This window comes from Vulpes vulpes, chromosome 8, assembly GCF_048418805.1.
Source record: "Vulpes vulpes isolate BD-2025 chromosome 8, VulVul3, whole genome shotgun sequence".
Classification (NCBI taxonomy): Eukaryota; Metazoa; Chordata; class Mammalia; order Carnivora; family Canidae; genus Vulpes; species Vulpes vulpes.
This window is the reverse complement of record NC_132787.1, coordinates 88,582,232-88,597,750: the sequence shown is the minus strand read 5'-3', so window position 1 is coordinate 88,597,750 and position 15,519 is coordinate 88,582,232. Positions and strand designations below refer to the sequence as shown.

The window sequence follows — 15,519 nt, the reverse complement described above, 5'->3', positions numbered from 1 at the left end:
GAGCATGACTTCGACGCACAGAGTTGAGTCCAGTGGTTTCAACTCCTTTGATCATGCCTTTCTCCTCTCATTGACCCCAAGCATCTACTCAGCACTGGGCATGCTGTAGGACTAAAATACTTATTTGCTGAATTAAAAAATTTTTTTTATTGGAGTTCAATTTGCCAGCATATAGCATAACACCCAGTGCTCATCCTGCCAAGTGCCCCCCTCAGTGCCCATCACCCAGTCACCCCAACCCCCCACCCACTTCCCCTTCCACTACCCCTTGTTCATTTCCCAGAGTTAGGTGTCTTTCATATTTTATCACCCTCACTGATATTTTCACTCATTTTCTCTCCTTTCCCTTTATTCCCTTTCACTAATTTTTATATTCCCCAAACGAATGAGGCCATATAATGTTTGTCCTTTTCCAATTGACTTATTTCACTCAGCATAATACCCTCCAGGTCCCTCCACGTCGAATCATTTGCTGAAGTAAATGGGAGTGAGCTTGGTCATCCAACCCCTTATTACTCAAAATGTCCTTTGGGGACCAGACACACCCATCTCACTATTGGTGAAACCATTGGAAGTGCAGAATCTCAGGCTACCAGCCCCTTCACCACCTACTGAGTGAGAATCTGCATTTCTAACGTTTTCCAGGTGGTTCCTAAGCACCTTCCTGGCTGAGAAGTAATACCCTAAGCGATCCTTTTACTTCATCTTACTTCATCAGCTGGATGGCCAAATCAAGCTGTGTGGGGGTCAATCAATCCTGCAAACATTTGGCAATTATGACACCTGATTCCACTGTAAGAGAGACAAATTGGTAGAGTCACAAAGATGTGGCCTCAGCAGGGCCTGCAGGAAGCTGCCAAGTGTAAACTCCAGGCCAAATGACACTACTTCTTTTCCTTCCTGTGTGACAGCTCTGTTAACATTTTTGATAAATATGTGTTATATACTTCCTTGAAAATATAGTCATGGGAAAAATGCTAGAAGAAATACATCATCATATTATGGTTATCTCTGAATGTCTGAGAGGGAGGATTACGGGCAATAGTTATTTTCTCCTGTGTACTTTTCTATATTTTCCAAATATTTTTCAACCAATATGTTTTATTTTACAATAAAGAAATAAACTTAAAAAACTGTTTTTTTTTTTTTGCCTGATAGGAAGAGAGTCCCCACCAAACAGATGAGATTATTGAATACATGAAAGGGAAACGAGCTGCCTGTAATACTCAGTGAGTCAATGACCCGTTAGGGGAGGAAGTCGAGACATCTGACCCTTTTCTGGGAAGTTACAGTCCATTGAGGCAATGCTTGACACACAGGAAACCCTGAAGACACCCTTTGATGGGTTCCAGCATCCAAGGATATCTCACTTGGATCAGCAATGTTTAACTGGAAAGAGGGAAGGAGGATGGCAGGTGGTGTGTGGCTTGGAGTATGCAATGTGAAGGGACACATTCATGATTGGACGTAGGGAAGCAAGGGCAATGCCACCTCCATTTCAGGTACCCTACTTATCCTGGCTTGAAATGTTGCTCAGGGTTTAGTCTGATAATCTGAATGAAGTTGTGTATGGACTTCCTTCCGGAGCAAGTATGGGAGTTGATGGGATACAACCTACTTTCTCATCCAAATTCCAACCATGGCAGGGCTCACGTAACAACCTTGGCCAGAGATTAGTGACCCTCACTCATGGGGGTTCCTTAGAACTGGACATTCCCGACAAGGCTTGGGTGACCACCTGTTTAGAGAAGACATTCTAACAGATTCCAGACCACTTGGGAAGGACCAGGTGATGTCAAGACCATTGTCCTAAATGCATCACAAACATCAACACATCAGCAGGCATCACATTCTAAATCATGTTACAGTTGAGGAAATAGGTCCAGGGAGGGGAGACAAATGATCTGAGCTCCCCTCTCCTGCAGAGAAATGTTGTAGCAGAGCCCTGGACCTTCCTTAACTTTTCCTTTCCTGCTCTTCTTCTCCAGTAGATATGTACCCAGTGTTGTGCTTGGCACAGCCAACCACTGGAAACTCATATAATAAATGAGACTGGCCAGTAGTGGTTCAGACTGGGTCTGAACTGCTGCTCGGCCACTGGCTAACAGTTCCTTGGACTTTAGGTTCCTCATCTCTAAGATGGGTATAGTAGCATCCCATAGGATTATTTTGAGGACAAAATAAGTTCATCTGTGAAAAGGATTTAGACAGTTACTGGCACACAGTGAATGCTCAATAAATGTTAGCCATCATCATCATGATCATCATCACCATCATTATCTTCTTCTTTATGAGAATGTTTTCTAGAATCAACATCAGTCAATGTGATAGGGAAAACTGTAATGATGCCAGACAGGATGGGGCACACTAAAAACAAAAAGGATATTTGCTAAGAGTACTGCCGAGATCAGAGTAGCAAAAAGATTGAAATAACCCTCCTTCTGAATTGAACTTCTCCTCCAAGCAACTGATTTCTATAGCAAAGAACTCAGTGGGAGTGTTCTCCAGGGTGGAGCTGTCATTCTGAGAGCTGGTCAGAGCAGCTTTTCAAGTGTGGCTGGAAAGGCCTCTGGGCCCCAGGAACCTGCCCTCCATACGGGAGACAGGCTGTCCTCAAGCTTAGAGCTGGCCCTGTAAATCCATTAATGGCAACCCCAGAATGGTAAGAAAATGCCCCAAGCCCACAGTAATGGGCTGGATCCCACAGACTAGATGCTCTAATCATGGCTCTGTTCCTGACATGCTGTGTGACCCTGAACAAATCAATTACCTTCTCTGTGCTTTCATTCTCCCAATTGTAAATCAGGGCATGGCCGGCCTGAACTGTGTCCCAGCTGGGAAGTGGGAATCAAAAAACTTTGAAAAGGCAGAAGCAAAATCACACAGCTCAGATGCACTGTTGGAAATACTGCAGGGGCCGATAACTAGAGAGACATACACAGACCCCTGCCCGGGACAATGTGGGTGGGCTGGCTTCATTTTGGTCCACATGTACAGTGAGAGCTTTGTACAAAAGACCAGGAACAGTGTGGGATAAACAAGGGGCTTACCTGCAAGTCTATACTGAGTTTTATCTAAACAACCACAATTCCATCATTACTGAAAAACTTCACTGGAAAGTTTTATATAAAAAAGAAGGTTTTCAAATTGAAAAATGGATTTTCTTTATTGCTTCATTTAAAAGAGAATAAATAAAACCTTTTCTCCCCCCAAGGGAAAGTCTGGCCTCCAGATGATGAGGGGGATAATGTTAACTTTTTTTAAAAAAAAGATTTTATTTATTTATTTGAGAGACAGAGAAAGAGTGCATTAGAGAGAAGTCACACGCAGGGAGGAGGGGTAGACGGAGCAGGAGATTCTTCACTGAGCAGGGAGCCTGATGAAGGACTTAATCTCAGGACCCTGGGATCATGATCCAAGCTGAAGGCAGACGCTCAGTCGACTGAGCCACCCAGGTGCCCTACCATTAACTTTTAAAAGCCATTTTGCAGGCCATAATGTCTTAGGGCCAGTGTATCTGAGAGGCGAGGTACTTGCTTCTGTGTCTGGGCCCCATGGCATCCCAGGCCTGTATCCCACATCTGTTCCCTACTGTGTCTCACTCCCTGCCTCCCTGCTGGATTTTCAGCACTCTGAAGACAGGTGATGTGTTATTCATCTCTGCTGTATTCAGGCTCTAGTATATGATATATGGGTTTTATAAGTGTTTGTGGTTTCCCTGGCATAGATGTGAAAACTTCTCGAGTGTATACTCGGAGCCAGGCTGCTGCTGAGAACACCAGATTCAGAGAGAGAGTGAGCACTACTAGGCTGGGAGTCTAACTCTGTCCCCAACTCCCAGTGAGATTTCATAATAGTAGTTTGTTTTTGTCTGTGGGGACCAACTTTCCCAACTCATTTAGTCATTTTATATTTATTTATTTATTTATTTAAAAAGAGTTTTATTCATTCATTTGACAGATAGAGAGTGAGAGAGAGAGATAGAGAGAGCACACAAGCAGGGGGAGCAGCAGGCAGAGGCAGAGAGAAAGAGGGAGAAGCAAATCGCTGCCCTGCTGCAGAGCAGGGAACCTGACTGGACTCAGGGCTCAATCCCAGAACCCTGGGATCATGACCTGAGCCAAAGGTTGATGCTTAACTGACTGAGCCACCCAGGTACCCCACATTTAGTCAATTTAAATCAACAAATAGTTAGTGCACCACCTATATGGTGCTAGGAGATATTGGTATGGGGGTGAGTACCAGATCTTGTCTGCCCAGAGAGAAGGAGACAGACATGGAAACCACCTTCATGAAATGGAATGGATGCACGCCCACTAGCCGGACAAAAATAAAAAGACATCATTCGAAGTGTTGACAATGTAGAGAAATTAGAAGCTTTACCCATTCCTAGTGGAATGTCAGATGGTGTAGCTCCTTTGGAAAACAGCCTGGAAGTTTTTTAAAAGTTAAATACAGAGCTGACCCAGTAATTTACTCCTAGGTACATAATCCAAGAGAAACGAAAACATCTGTCCATACAAAAATTTGTACACGAATGTGCAAAGAGGCATAATTCGTAATACCCAGAAGGTAGAAACAACTCACGTGCCCATCAACTGATGAATAGATGAACAAATGTGCTATTAGCCATACAATGAAATAGTATGTGGCAGTAAAAACGGAATGAAGTATTTCCATGTGACTTAACAGGGGTGGGCCTTGAAAACATTATGACAAGTGAAAGAAGTTAACAGCAAAAGAATACATAATGTATGATTCCATTGATATGAAATGCCCCAAATAGGTACATCTATAGAAACAGAAAGTAGATTAGGAGTTAGTTGCTGAGGGCTAGTGGTTCGTGGGGGAGGGGGTGCAGGGGATGTGAGATTGGAGGGAAATGAGGAAAGATTACTAGGGGTTATCTTTGGAGTGATAAAAATGTTCTAAAATTGGATTGTAGTGATGGTGGCACGGCCCTGTGACCATACTAAACAACACCAAAGTGTGTACTTTAAATGGGTGAATTGTATGGTATGTGAATTATATTTCTAAAAGCTGTTAATAAAAAATAATAGATATGTGGATGGATGCACCCATGGGGGAGTCTAGAGGAAGAGGAACCAACTATACTTGTTGGGGTGATACTTGTGGGAGGTATCTCAGAAGTGTTGACTCTGGGGGATCCCTGGGTGGCTCAGCGGTTTGGCGCCTGCCTTTGGCCCAGGGCATGATCCTGGAGTCTCGGGATCGAGTCCCACGTCAGGCTCCCGGCATGGAGCCTGCTTCTCCCTCCTCCTGTCTCTCTCTCTCTCTCTCTCTCTCTCTGTCTATCATAAATAAATAAATAAATCTTAAAAAAAAAAGAAGTGTTGACTCCGGAGGTGAGTCTTTTTAAAAATTTTTTGATTATTTGAGAGAGAGTGAGAGAGAGAGGGGAGGTGGGGCGAGAGCATGGCAGAGGGAGAGGGAGAAGCAGATTCCCCACAGAGCAGGGACCCCAACACGGGGCTTGATCACAGGACCCTGAGATCATGATCTGAGCCAAAGGCAGGTGCTTAACTGACTGAGCCACCCAGGAGCCCTGGAGGTGAGTCTTGAAGGAGCAGATGTGACCAGAGAAGGAAAGGGCATTCTGGTCCACGGGTACCATAAGCAAAGCCATGGAGACGTGGTCTGATACAGCTGGCGCTGGGGTACATGGAAGCCTGGGAGGATGGGAGGGCCAGGTGGGTGGCGGGACATAAGGCCCGGAGAGCGAGGGGAGTGTGGGCATACAGGGCTTCTAACGTCATGTTCCTAAATTAGGCTTTACCCTGTACATCTCTGTACCACGAGGATGCTGAGAGCATAGCTTACAAGATCTTGTTTGGTTCTTAACTTAACCCTGTCTCTTGAAAACTGTGTAGCTTTTGGAAGTCACCACTGAGAGGGTACATGGTAAGGAAGGGTGTCCAAGCTCGCATGCCTGGAGCAATGGGGGCAGGGGGATGGAGGCACAGGCTGGGTTGGGGTGGGTGGGGCAGGGGGGCTGCATCTACTCACTGCACAGCTGGCCCTCGTCTTCTCCCTGGGCGCAGTCCTGGTGGAAGTCACAGGCCTGGCCTAGCTGGAGCACCGTCCCGTTCCAGCAGGTGAAGGAGCTCTGCAAGGCCATCTTGGAGCCTGGGGATGTTCCTGGAGAGCACACAGACACACATGCCATTGGTCAGTTTGGGTGGCTCTATGGGAAGGCTCAGGGACAGCATCACTCTGCCCTGTCGCATTCCAAGATCTGACTGAAATGCACACATCTCAGTCTGGTTACACCTGGGGCCAACACCAAGAGGCTGAGAGGAAGTCGAAGCCTTAACACCCCACCCCCTAGGCCACTGGAGGTTCCTCACTTTCTAGTGATGGCAAATAGCAGAGTGGCCCTAGGTTTGGTCCACATTCCTTCAACGATGTGGGTTCCTCAAGCCCTGGCTTCAATGTGCCCGGTGGAGAGCCTGTGGGTGGAGTCTCATCTCATCTGCCCGCAGACAGCTCTACCCACAAGGTCAGATTTGAGGCCCAGTGTATCTCCCACGTGTGCCTGACTCCAGACTCGCCATGGGAGAGATGCTAGAAACCTGCAGCACTATTGTTAGACCAGCTATGTGATGCTGATCCTAGGCTTTGTCTGGCTCCCTGTCTCCCCATCTATGAAAGGAGGGATTCTGAAAATATTTCTGAGGTCCCTTCTGAAATTTGTATATAAACCATAAATCTCATATAAATCCGATTATCCAGTGGCAGAAGGGAGAAGGAGCAATTTATAATGAACATATTAGCGGCTATTCCAGTATCGAGAACAATGGGTTATGATGATGAATTCACCTGTGACCCCAGAGAACCAGGCTTACGTTAGCCTGCACCAGCCTGCCCTTCTAAACGGGGACATTTGCCTGGGGACCACCCAGCAGGGCCTGGGGTGTGTTTCTGAGTGTGCCTCCTGCCACCCAGCTGCTGGTTTGTGTGGGATGGGTGGAAACTCTGGCTCCTGTGGAGACAAGCAGGCAGGGCCCACCTGGGTCAATCCCTCAAGGCTGTTGGCCTTGTACTCTGTCCTCTTTTCTTGCTTTCTCCCTGTGATGGCAGGTGTCTCAGCAGTCTCCCCACCACCATCTCACCCCCTCCATGCTCAGCTGGGTTGGGGAAAGTGTGAACCAGGACCCCACTTGGTCGAGTCCCACAGACTTTCTTAGCTTCACATAAGGGGTGGGTTCTCCAACCCTGGCTATGAGATTAGACTCACCTTTCTTAGGTTTTAATTTGGTAAAAACTCCCAGGTGATTGTGATGTGGGACCCTGCAGCTTAGATCATCTTTACTAACTGAAATTCCACGATTTTCTGGTTCACTTCAGTCCTCACTGAAACTAACATCAAGTCCAGGCTGTTTACTTCTAGAATCCTCTGTGTAACTCAGCACATCTGGGTCGGTGAAGAGGCTTGGTAAATCTTAACAGTGGGGAAATAGTTTCCCACTGTTTTCCCCAAAATAGTTTCCTAAGTGAGGAAACTGAGGCAGGGCAGCTGAGTGACTTCCTTAAGGCTAGTAAGTGGGGTGCAGACCCAGCCTGTCAGACTGCAAAGCTGCCCTCTCTAGTTCATGGGAGGGGAGCACTGGAAGTGGCCTTGGGCCCTCTTTCACAGGCCAGTCCAGGTAAGGCTCCATTTGTTAGGGGCTGGCCCACGGGCATCAACAGTGTCGGATGGGCCCGGCCTGGCTGGGGATTCTGTGTAACTGCTGAGCATGGGAAACACATGTCCTGCTTCCTTCAGGGGATCACATCCAAACTTTTTAACCTGCTCTTCCAGGTTCTCTGTGCTCTGCACCCCAATTTCCTTTTATATCTCACCTCACCAGACCTATGCTCGAGCCTCACTTGGTGTCGATTCCATACAACCTAGTTCTAGGACATGTATGCATGGTCCCATCTTCGTCACCAGGTTGTCTGAGGGTCTAGCCAGTGCCTGGCCACTAGGAACATTCCTGAACAGCCTGCACACAAGCTTACCTGCCTGCAGTCACCCCCAGAATAACGGCCCCCCAGATAGCCATACCCTAATCCCCTAAACCTATGATTATTGTACTTTATGTGACAGAGGGACTTGGTGATATGACTTAGTGAAGGGTCTCTAGATGGGAAAAGTATCTGGATTACCCAGGTGTGATCTCAAGGGTTCTTAGAAGAAGATGGCAAGAAGGTCAAGGAAGGAGGCAGGAGATGTGATCATGGAAGCAAGTCTGGAGAAATGTGAGGAAGGGGTCATGAGCTGGGGAATGCAGGCGGCCTCTAGAAGCAGGAAAAGGTGAGACAACTGACTGTCCCATGGAGCCTCTGGAAGGAGCTGGCCCTGCCGCCAATTCTGTTAGCCCCGTGAAATGCGACCCTATCCATCCCTGTGCCTCAAGACAGCCTACGGTGTTTCCTCCAAATCCCTTACCAATTCCAAGTGCCGGGGACCACACAATGGAGAGTCCCTCCACCTCTCTCAGTTCCAAATACTCAACTTTCAGCATCAAAATACACAAGGAATGACAGGAGATACAATGCTCATTTTCAAAGGTAAAATGCTAAATTCATTTTATAGCTTTAATTGTGCGTGTGAATTTCCCACTTGTCAGTCATGGTGTCTTGGAAGGTGGGGACACGATGCTTCTAAGGAACCGGTGCTGCTCCCCAGAGAGTGCAGTCATCTAGTGCCTGGCAGAGCTGGAGGAGGGGGGTCCTCCCTGAAGCCCTGACTGAGATGGATTTGCTGAGGGTGGCTGCAGACTTTGTCCCAGGAAGCAGGAGCACAGAGAGGACACCTGGCATCATATATGGCACACCTGCCACTTGCCAAGCACAGCGCCAGGCACTTTCCCTGCTTGTGCACTAAACCTTAAACCACCAGGACAGGGCGGCTCTGTCATTGCCACTTAATAGTGGGGAGTCCCCATTAAGTGCAGGTGGGGGGCAATGGCAGGCAAGTGGCCTCTATCTGGGTGCTGCTCCTGCGGGCAGACAGGTGTGTCCACCGCAGTTGGGGGGCCCTCCTGCTAGTGACACTGCCTGTCCTTTCTGCCCCGCCTTCAGGACAAAGACATTTATAATAATAAGAAAAATTCTCCTTCATCTTTGCTTGGTGATTTCTAGTTTCCAAAACATTTTCTTTTTATGTCCTATATGTGACCATTACCTAGTTAGGACCTTATTACTGTCATTCCCAGCACTACCAAAGAAAACAAGCAAAATAAAAACATCTGTGAAGTCAGCCTCAACCTATGAAACAAATGAAAGTCGTGTTATGTTCACGTGTCATGATTAGGCCTTGTTTTTCACTGCCTGTTTTTGTGAACACATGTGTGTCCCACGCACCAATTACTTGTCATTCCCTGAATATGTCTCCTAATTTCTTTTACATTCCATCATTTGAAGAACACATGCCTATTGTCTAAAGTTTGAAACCAGGGTAAAAACAAAACAAAACAAAAACAATGCCCAGAATTCCACTGCCCAGAGGTCATCATTTAAAAAAAAAAAATTAAATTCAATTTGTCAGCATGTAGTATAACACCCAGTGCTCATCTCATTGTGTGCCCTTTGTAATGCCTGTCACCCAGTTACCCCATCCCCCCCCCGCCTCCCCCTCTGCAACCCTTTGTTTGTTTTCCAGAGTTAGGAGTTTCTCATGATTTGTCTTCCTCTCTAATTTTCCCCCACTCAGTTTCCTCCCTTCCCTTATGGTCCCTTTCACTATTTTGTATATTCCACATATGAGTAAAACCATATGATAATTGTCTTTCTCTGATTGACTTATTTCACTCAGCATAATACCCTCCAGTTCCATCCACATCAGTGCAAATGGTGGGTATTCATCCTTTCTGACGGCTGAATAATATTCCAGTGTATGTATAGACCACAGCTTCTTTATCCATTCATCTGTCAAAGGACATCGTGATTCCTTCCACAGTTTGGCTATTGTGGACATTGCTGCTATGGACACTGGGGTGAGGCTATTTTTTTTAATAAATTTATTTTTTATTGGTGTTCAATTTGTCAACATATGGAATAACACCCAGTGCTCATCCCGTCAAGTGCCCACCTCAGTGCCCCTCACCCAGTCATCCCCACCCTCCACCCACCTCCCCTTCCACCACCCCTAGTTCGTTTTCCAGAGTTAGGAGTCTCTCATGTTCTGTTTCCCTTTCTGATATTTCCCACACATTTCTTCTCCCTTCCCTTCTATTCCCTTTCACTATTATTTATGTTCCCCAAATGAATGAGACCATATAATGTTTGTCCTTCTCTGACTGACTGACTTCACTCAGCATAATACCCTCCAGTTCCATCCACGTTGAAGCAAATGGTGGGTATTTGTCGTTTCTAATGGCTGAGGAATATTCCATTGTATACATAAACCACATCTTCTTTATCCATTCATCGTTCGATGGACACCGAGGCTCCTTCCACAGTTTGGCTATTGTGGGCATTGCTGCTAGAAACATCGGGGTGCAGGTGTCCCGGCGTTTCACTGCATCTGTATCTTTGGGGTAAATCCCCAACAGTGCAATTGCTGGGTCGTAGGGCAGGTCTATTTTTAACTCTTTGAGGAACCTCCACACAGTTTTCCAGAGTGGCTGCACCAGTTCACATTCCCACCAACAGTGCAAGAGGGTTCCCCTTTCTCCACATCCTCTCCAACATTTGTGGTTTCCTGCCTTGTTAATTTTTCCCATTCTCACTGGTGTGAGGTGGTATCTCATTGTGGTTTTGATTTGTATTTCCCTGATGGCCAGTGATGAGGAGCATTTTCTCATGTGAGTGTTGGTCATGTCCATGTCTTCCTCTGTGAGATTTCTGTTCATGTCTTTTGCCCATTCCATGATTGGATTGTTTGTTCCTTTGCTGGTGAGTTTAGTAAGTTCTTTATAGATCTTGGAAACTAGCCCTTTATCTGATACGTCATTTGCAAATATCTTCTCCCATTCTGGAGGTTGTCTTTTAGTTTTGTTGACTGTATCCTTTGCTGTGCAAAAGCTCCTTGTCTTGATGAAGTCCCAATAGTTCATTTTTGCTTTTGTTTCTTTTGCCTTCGTGGATGTATCTTGCAAGAAGTTACTGTGGCTGAGTTCAAAAAGGGTGTTGCCTGTGTTCTCCTCTAGGACTTTGATGGAATCTTCTCTCACATTTAGATCTTTCATCCATTTTGAGTTTATCTTTGTGTATGGTGCAAGAGTGGTCTAGTTTCATTCTTCTGCACTTTGCTGTCCAATTTTCCCAGCACCATTTATTGAAAAGACTGTCTTTTTTCCAGTGGATAGTCTTTCCTGCTTTGTCGAATATTAGTTGACCATAAAGTTGAGGGTCCACTTCTGGATTCTCTATTCTGTTCCATTGATCTATGTGTCTGTTTTTGTGTCAGTATGGGGTGAGGCTATTATTTTTAACATCTTGGTAGGTTTCTAGCTAGTGTTTTTGGCCTATGATTGCTTTCTTTCTTTCTTTCTTTCTTTCTTTCTTTCTTTCTTTCTTCCTTCCTTCCTTCCTTCCTTCCTTCCTTCCTTTCTTTCTCTTTGAAAGATTTTATTTATTTATTCATGAGAGACAGAGAGAGAGAGAGAGAGAGAGAGAGAGAGAGAGAGAGGCAGAGACATAGGCGGAGGGAGAAGCAGGCTCCTTGAGGAGAACCTGATGTGGGACTCGATCTCAAGATCCTGGGATCATACCCTGAGCCAAAGGCAGACACTCAACCACTAAGCCACGCAGGCACCCCTGGTCTATGGTTTCAAAATGTGTATAGTTGTATCATATGTATATAGGCCTTAAAATAATTAGAGTTATATCACAAGATTTTCCCAAGGTTTAAAAATTCCCCATGAGAAAAAAAATTTCCCATAAGGACACTTTTTAATGGCCACAATCTTTCATGATGTGTACCATCATTTATTTAAACATTATTCAATGACTGGATTGTTAGGCTGTTTATAATAACACTTCGAAAAATATCTTTGAGTATAAACCTTTGCCCGCATTTCAGATTATTTTCATAGGATAGATTCCCAGAAGTGGAATTACTGAATCAAAGAGTATAAACATTTTAAAGGCCCTTGATACATATTGCCAAATTGCTTTCTAGAAGTTAATCCAATTTACACTCTCACCAGCTGTGTTCATACATGCACGCCCCTCTTACTACATCTTGGCCAACCCTGAATATTATCATGGTTTTTATTTTTAACTCAAAGTATCTTCCTGCTGTTTTATTTGTATTTCTTTGATAGTGAGTGAGGCTGGATATGTTCCCATGTGTTACTAGCTTTATTTTACTCTTTTAGGGACTTTCTCACTTCCTTTTGCCGATTTATCTGTTGGGTTCTTCATGTTTTCCTATTGAAGTGTATGAGATTATTAACAAGGAGGTGAAACGATTGGTTATATGTTTGACAATTTCCCCCAGTATTCTATGTGTATTTTCATTCAGTTTATAATGCATCTTGATACGCAGGAGTTCTAGACTTCTATGTAATCCAGAACTATTCATGTCTTCCTTGGTGATTGTGTCTTTGTCTTTTGTGCTACCAGAGTTTTCTGTGTGGGGCTGGTAGGCAGTACATGGGTTGTCCTTGGTAGTCGTAGAGTTGTCCTGCCATTGCTAAGGCTGCTCTGGCTTTTGGGAACATCCTCCACCAACTCACCATCTTTCAGCAACGGGGATCTAGATCTCCCCAGCTTGACTGCGACATCTTCATGGATTGTCCCATTCGCCCTCTTCCATGAAACGTCCTTTTACTTGGGCTTCTATGGCACATCACTTCTTGCTGGAATGTGGTAGACATTCTGCTTGATGTTGTAATGAGCTGTTTATATGCCTGTCTTCCTCAGCAAACTAAATGACTTGAAGGGAAGCATCAAGTCTTATCTGCATGAGTCTCCAAAGGTGTCCTTGGCAAAGATCTCCCTGCCCCAATATTTGGGAGTTGAATTGAAACTATGTCTTATCTGTGGGAGGTATCCTTGTGTTCATTTTATAGTGGAGAATACAGAGGTTTGAAGTGCTTACATGGCTTGCCCAGGACTCTGACATCTTATTCTCTGTCCTTTGTACTGTGGCTGTCTATGGGGTCCCCCTGGGTGATGAGGGTCCTCAGGAGCGGTGACAGTGGGTACAGAAGGGCAGGAAGTCAGTATCCTTCCCTGCGACCATAAACCTCAACAAAGGAGAGGTCCAGTGGCTGGAACGGTGTGCTGCTTTCACTCTCTGGATGCCCCAGAGTTTATCCCCAGGAGCTCTCTGCTGTACCGCTGCAGCCAGAGAAGCTGTCTCCTTTAGCCCTTCTTCTACCAACGCCTCCCCATCTCCCTCCCCTGGCTGGAGACTTCCAGGCTCCCTGGCATAGCCTCCTCCTCTGTACCACAGGGGATTTTATGCCCGTGAGAGATTCAATTAGATGGACGCTGGGTACTCTGATCTCTACTGCCAGCCCAAACTCAAAACTAATGAGGCGCAACAGAAAACAACCGCTCTGTCTTCCCAAGCTCTTCTCTTTATGGGGCCCATAAATTCCAAGGAGGAAAGTACCCTTGGTGAATGGTTTTAATCAAGGGCCTGAATTTCCTAACAGCATCCCCTCCGTGGCTGTGAAGCCGTTGTTTCGGCTCTTGCAGTAGGGTGACCTGAGGCCCAGGATGGTCATAGCCCGCGGCCGAGCAGGGATGAGGGCCCTTCCGGATCCCTCCAGCCACGATGCCAGTGTTTCCTGGTAACCACTGAAATGCCAAATGCCAAATGCCCTAATCACAGAAAGGTTATGGAGAGTTGAGATCAAGCCACTGTGGGGAGAGCCGGTGCTTGAGGATCTTTTGTTAATAAGCGTCTTCCCTTCCAGGAATTTATTACCTTTGAACAGGCAGTTCTTCCCAGAATAGCATCTAAGGTTCCGGGGGTAGTAAATTGTCATCATCCCTTACCCTTGCAGAGCATTTTAACACCTTACCATGTGCCTTTCTAATCCTTCTTTGCTTGAACCTCATAAACAACTGGCAGAAAAATATTATTATCCCCATCTGATTAGTCAAAAGACCGAAGATTCGGGAGATTGAATAACGTAGAGAGAAATGCTTTCTAAACAGTAAGGCACAACAAAATGCAACCGTTTACTGGAAGGTGCCTTGCCTGAGGTCTCACTGCTAGCAAATCACAGGGGACGGGCTCAGAACTGAGTGACATGATCCCAGATGGAATCCCTCTCCCAGGATGCAGATTACATCACCTTGTGGGGCAGCTCCCTGACTGCCCACGGGAGTCACTTGGGAAGTTAGAAATACTGTTGATGTTCCGGCCCCACCTGGATCAGTGAAATCAGTCTCCCTGGAGGAAGGGTCCATGGGACTGGGGTTTTAGGAGCTTCCCGGGTGATTCTCATGGACATAGGGTTGAGACCCATTTCCTTGGAGGGCTGGAAGATCTGTGTGTCTTAGGTGGGTCTTGTATCTGCATGGTTCTCCAGGGCGCCCTGGTAAAGTGAGAGTCAGTAACTTCAAATCCAACCTCCAAGACCCCTTCCTTCCTTGATGTCCCGATTCTGGGGTTCTGGCAATGGCTGTTGGTGGCTCTATGTTCCTAAGTTGATTTGATATAGTTAGTGTCATCTTTATTAATGTTGACCACTTAATGACTCTCCCCCTGAAGCCTGCTGCCCTGCTATGCATCTTTACTGAGCCGCTCACTTGCCCAGCAAGCTTCCCTTGGTTGCCTCATGCTGGCTTTTCCTGTCTCAGTCATCTGTCATCTGCACCCCGCTACATCTCTCCTGAAATAAACAGCACGCCACATTTGTTTGACCATTTATCTCCTCTGTGGGTGCAGTAGAAATGAGTTCGGATCTGCATCAGAGACGTGTGTACTCCAGGTCAGGTTATATGAGGCACTCTTCTGCACCATGCAGGACTTAGTGGGCTTGCTCCCCAGGACTGACTTCTTTTCCCTATTTGTGCTTTCAAAACAGAAACCCACACATGCTCCCCTCCTTTGGTGGAGTCTTGGAGATTTGATGCTATGAAATGGACACAACCCTCTTCACTCAAATTTCTTTTTTAAATGAATGTCAAATTTTAGGGCACTTAATTAATTTTTAATTAAGGTGATTTATGTGGCATTAAAAAAGGCACATTTGTATCAGCTTTCAGGCCGTCTCCCACCTGCTTGCTCTTGCCTAACTGATGCCTCTCGTTAAAGGGGGAAAAAATTGAGTGCTGTGTCAGCGACAAGGGGCTCTTGCTTTTAAATGAAAGAGAAGGGGAGATGACTTGTGGGAAGAGGCTGGCTTCTAGAGAGTGGGGAAGTCAGAAGTGGGGCTGCGGCTGGAGCCCAGAGGAGGCACCAAGCTCCTCACAGCCAGTGGAAACCTCAAATTTTCCAGGACAAGGAGAATCAAGTGCTCAAGTGGAAAGAAGCCCAGAGATATGAAAGTGGATGGTGGCACGGTGAGGGTGTAGTCAAACAGCATGCACAGACTAATAGTGCTG

At 46.0% G+C, this 15,519-nt stretch overlaps 1 protein-coding gene across 1 annotated transcript in view; it reads right to left on the bottom strand.

Moving 5' to 3' along the window:
• ALK (ALK receptor tyrosine kinase) overlaps window positions 1–15,519 on the bottom strand; it is a 673,225-nt gene that overhangs the window by 121,090 nt on the left and 536,616 nt on the right. Inside the window, exon 6 of the mRNA XM_026016017.2 lies at window positions 6,028–6,159. Within this exon, the coding sequence (XP_025871802.2) occupies window positions 6,028–6,159 (132 nt within the window). The remainder of the gene's footprint in view (window positions 1–6,027; window positions 6,160–15,519) is intronic.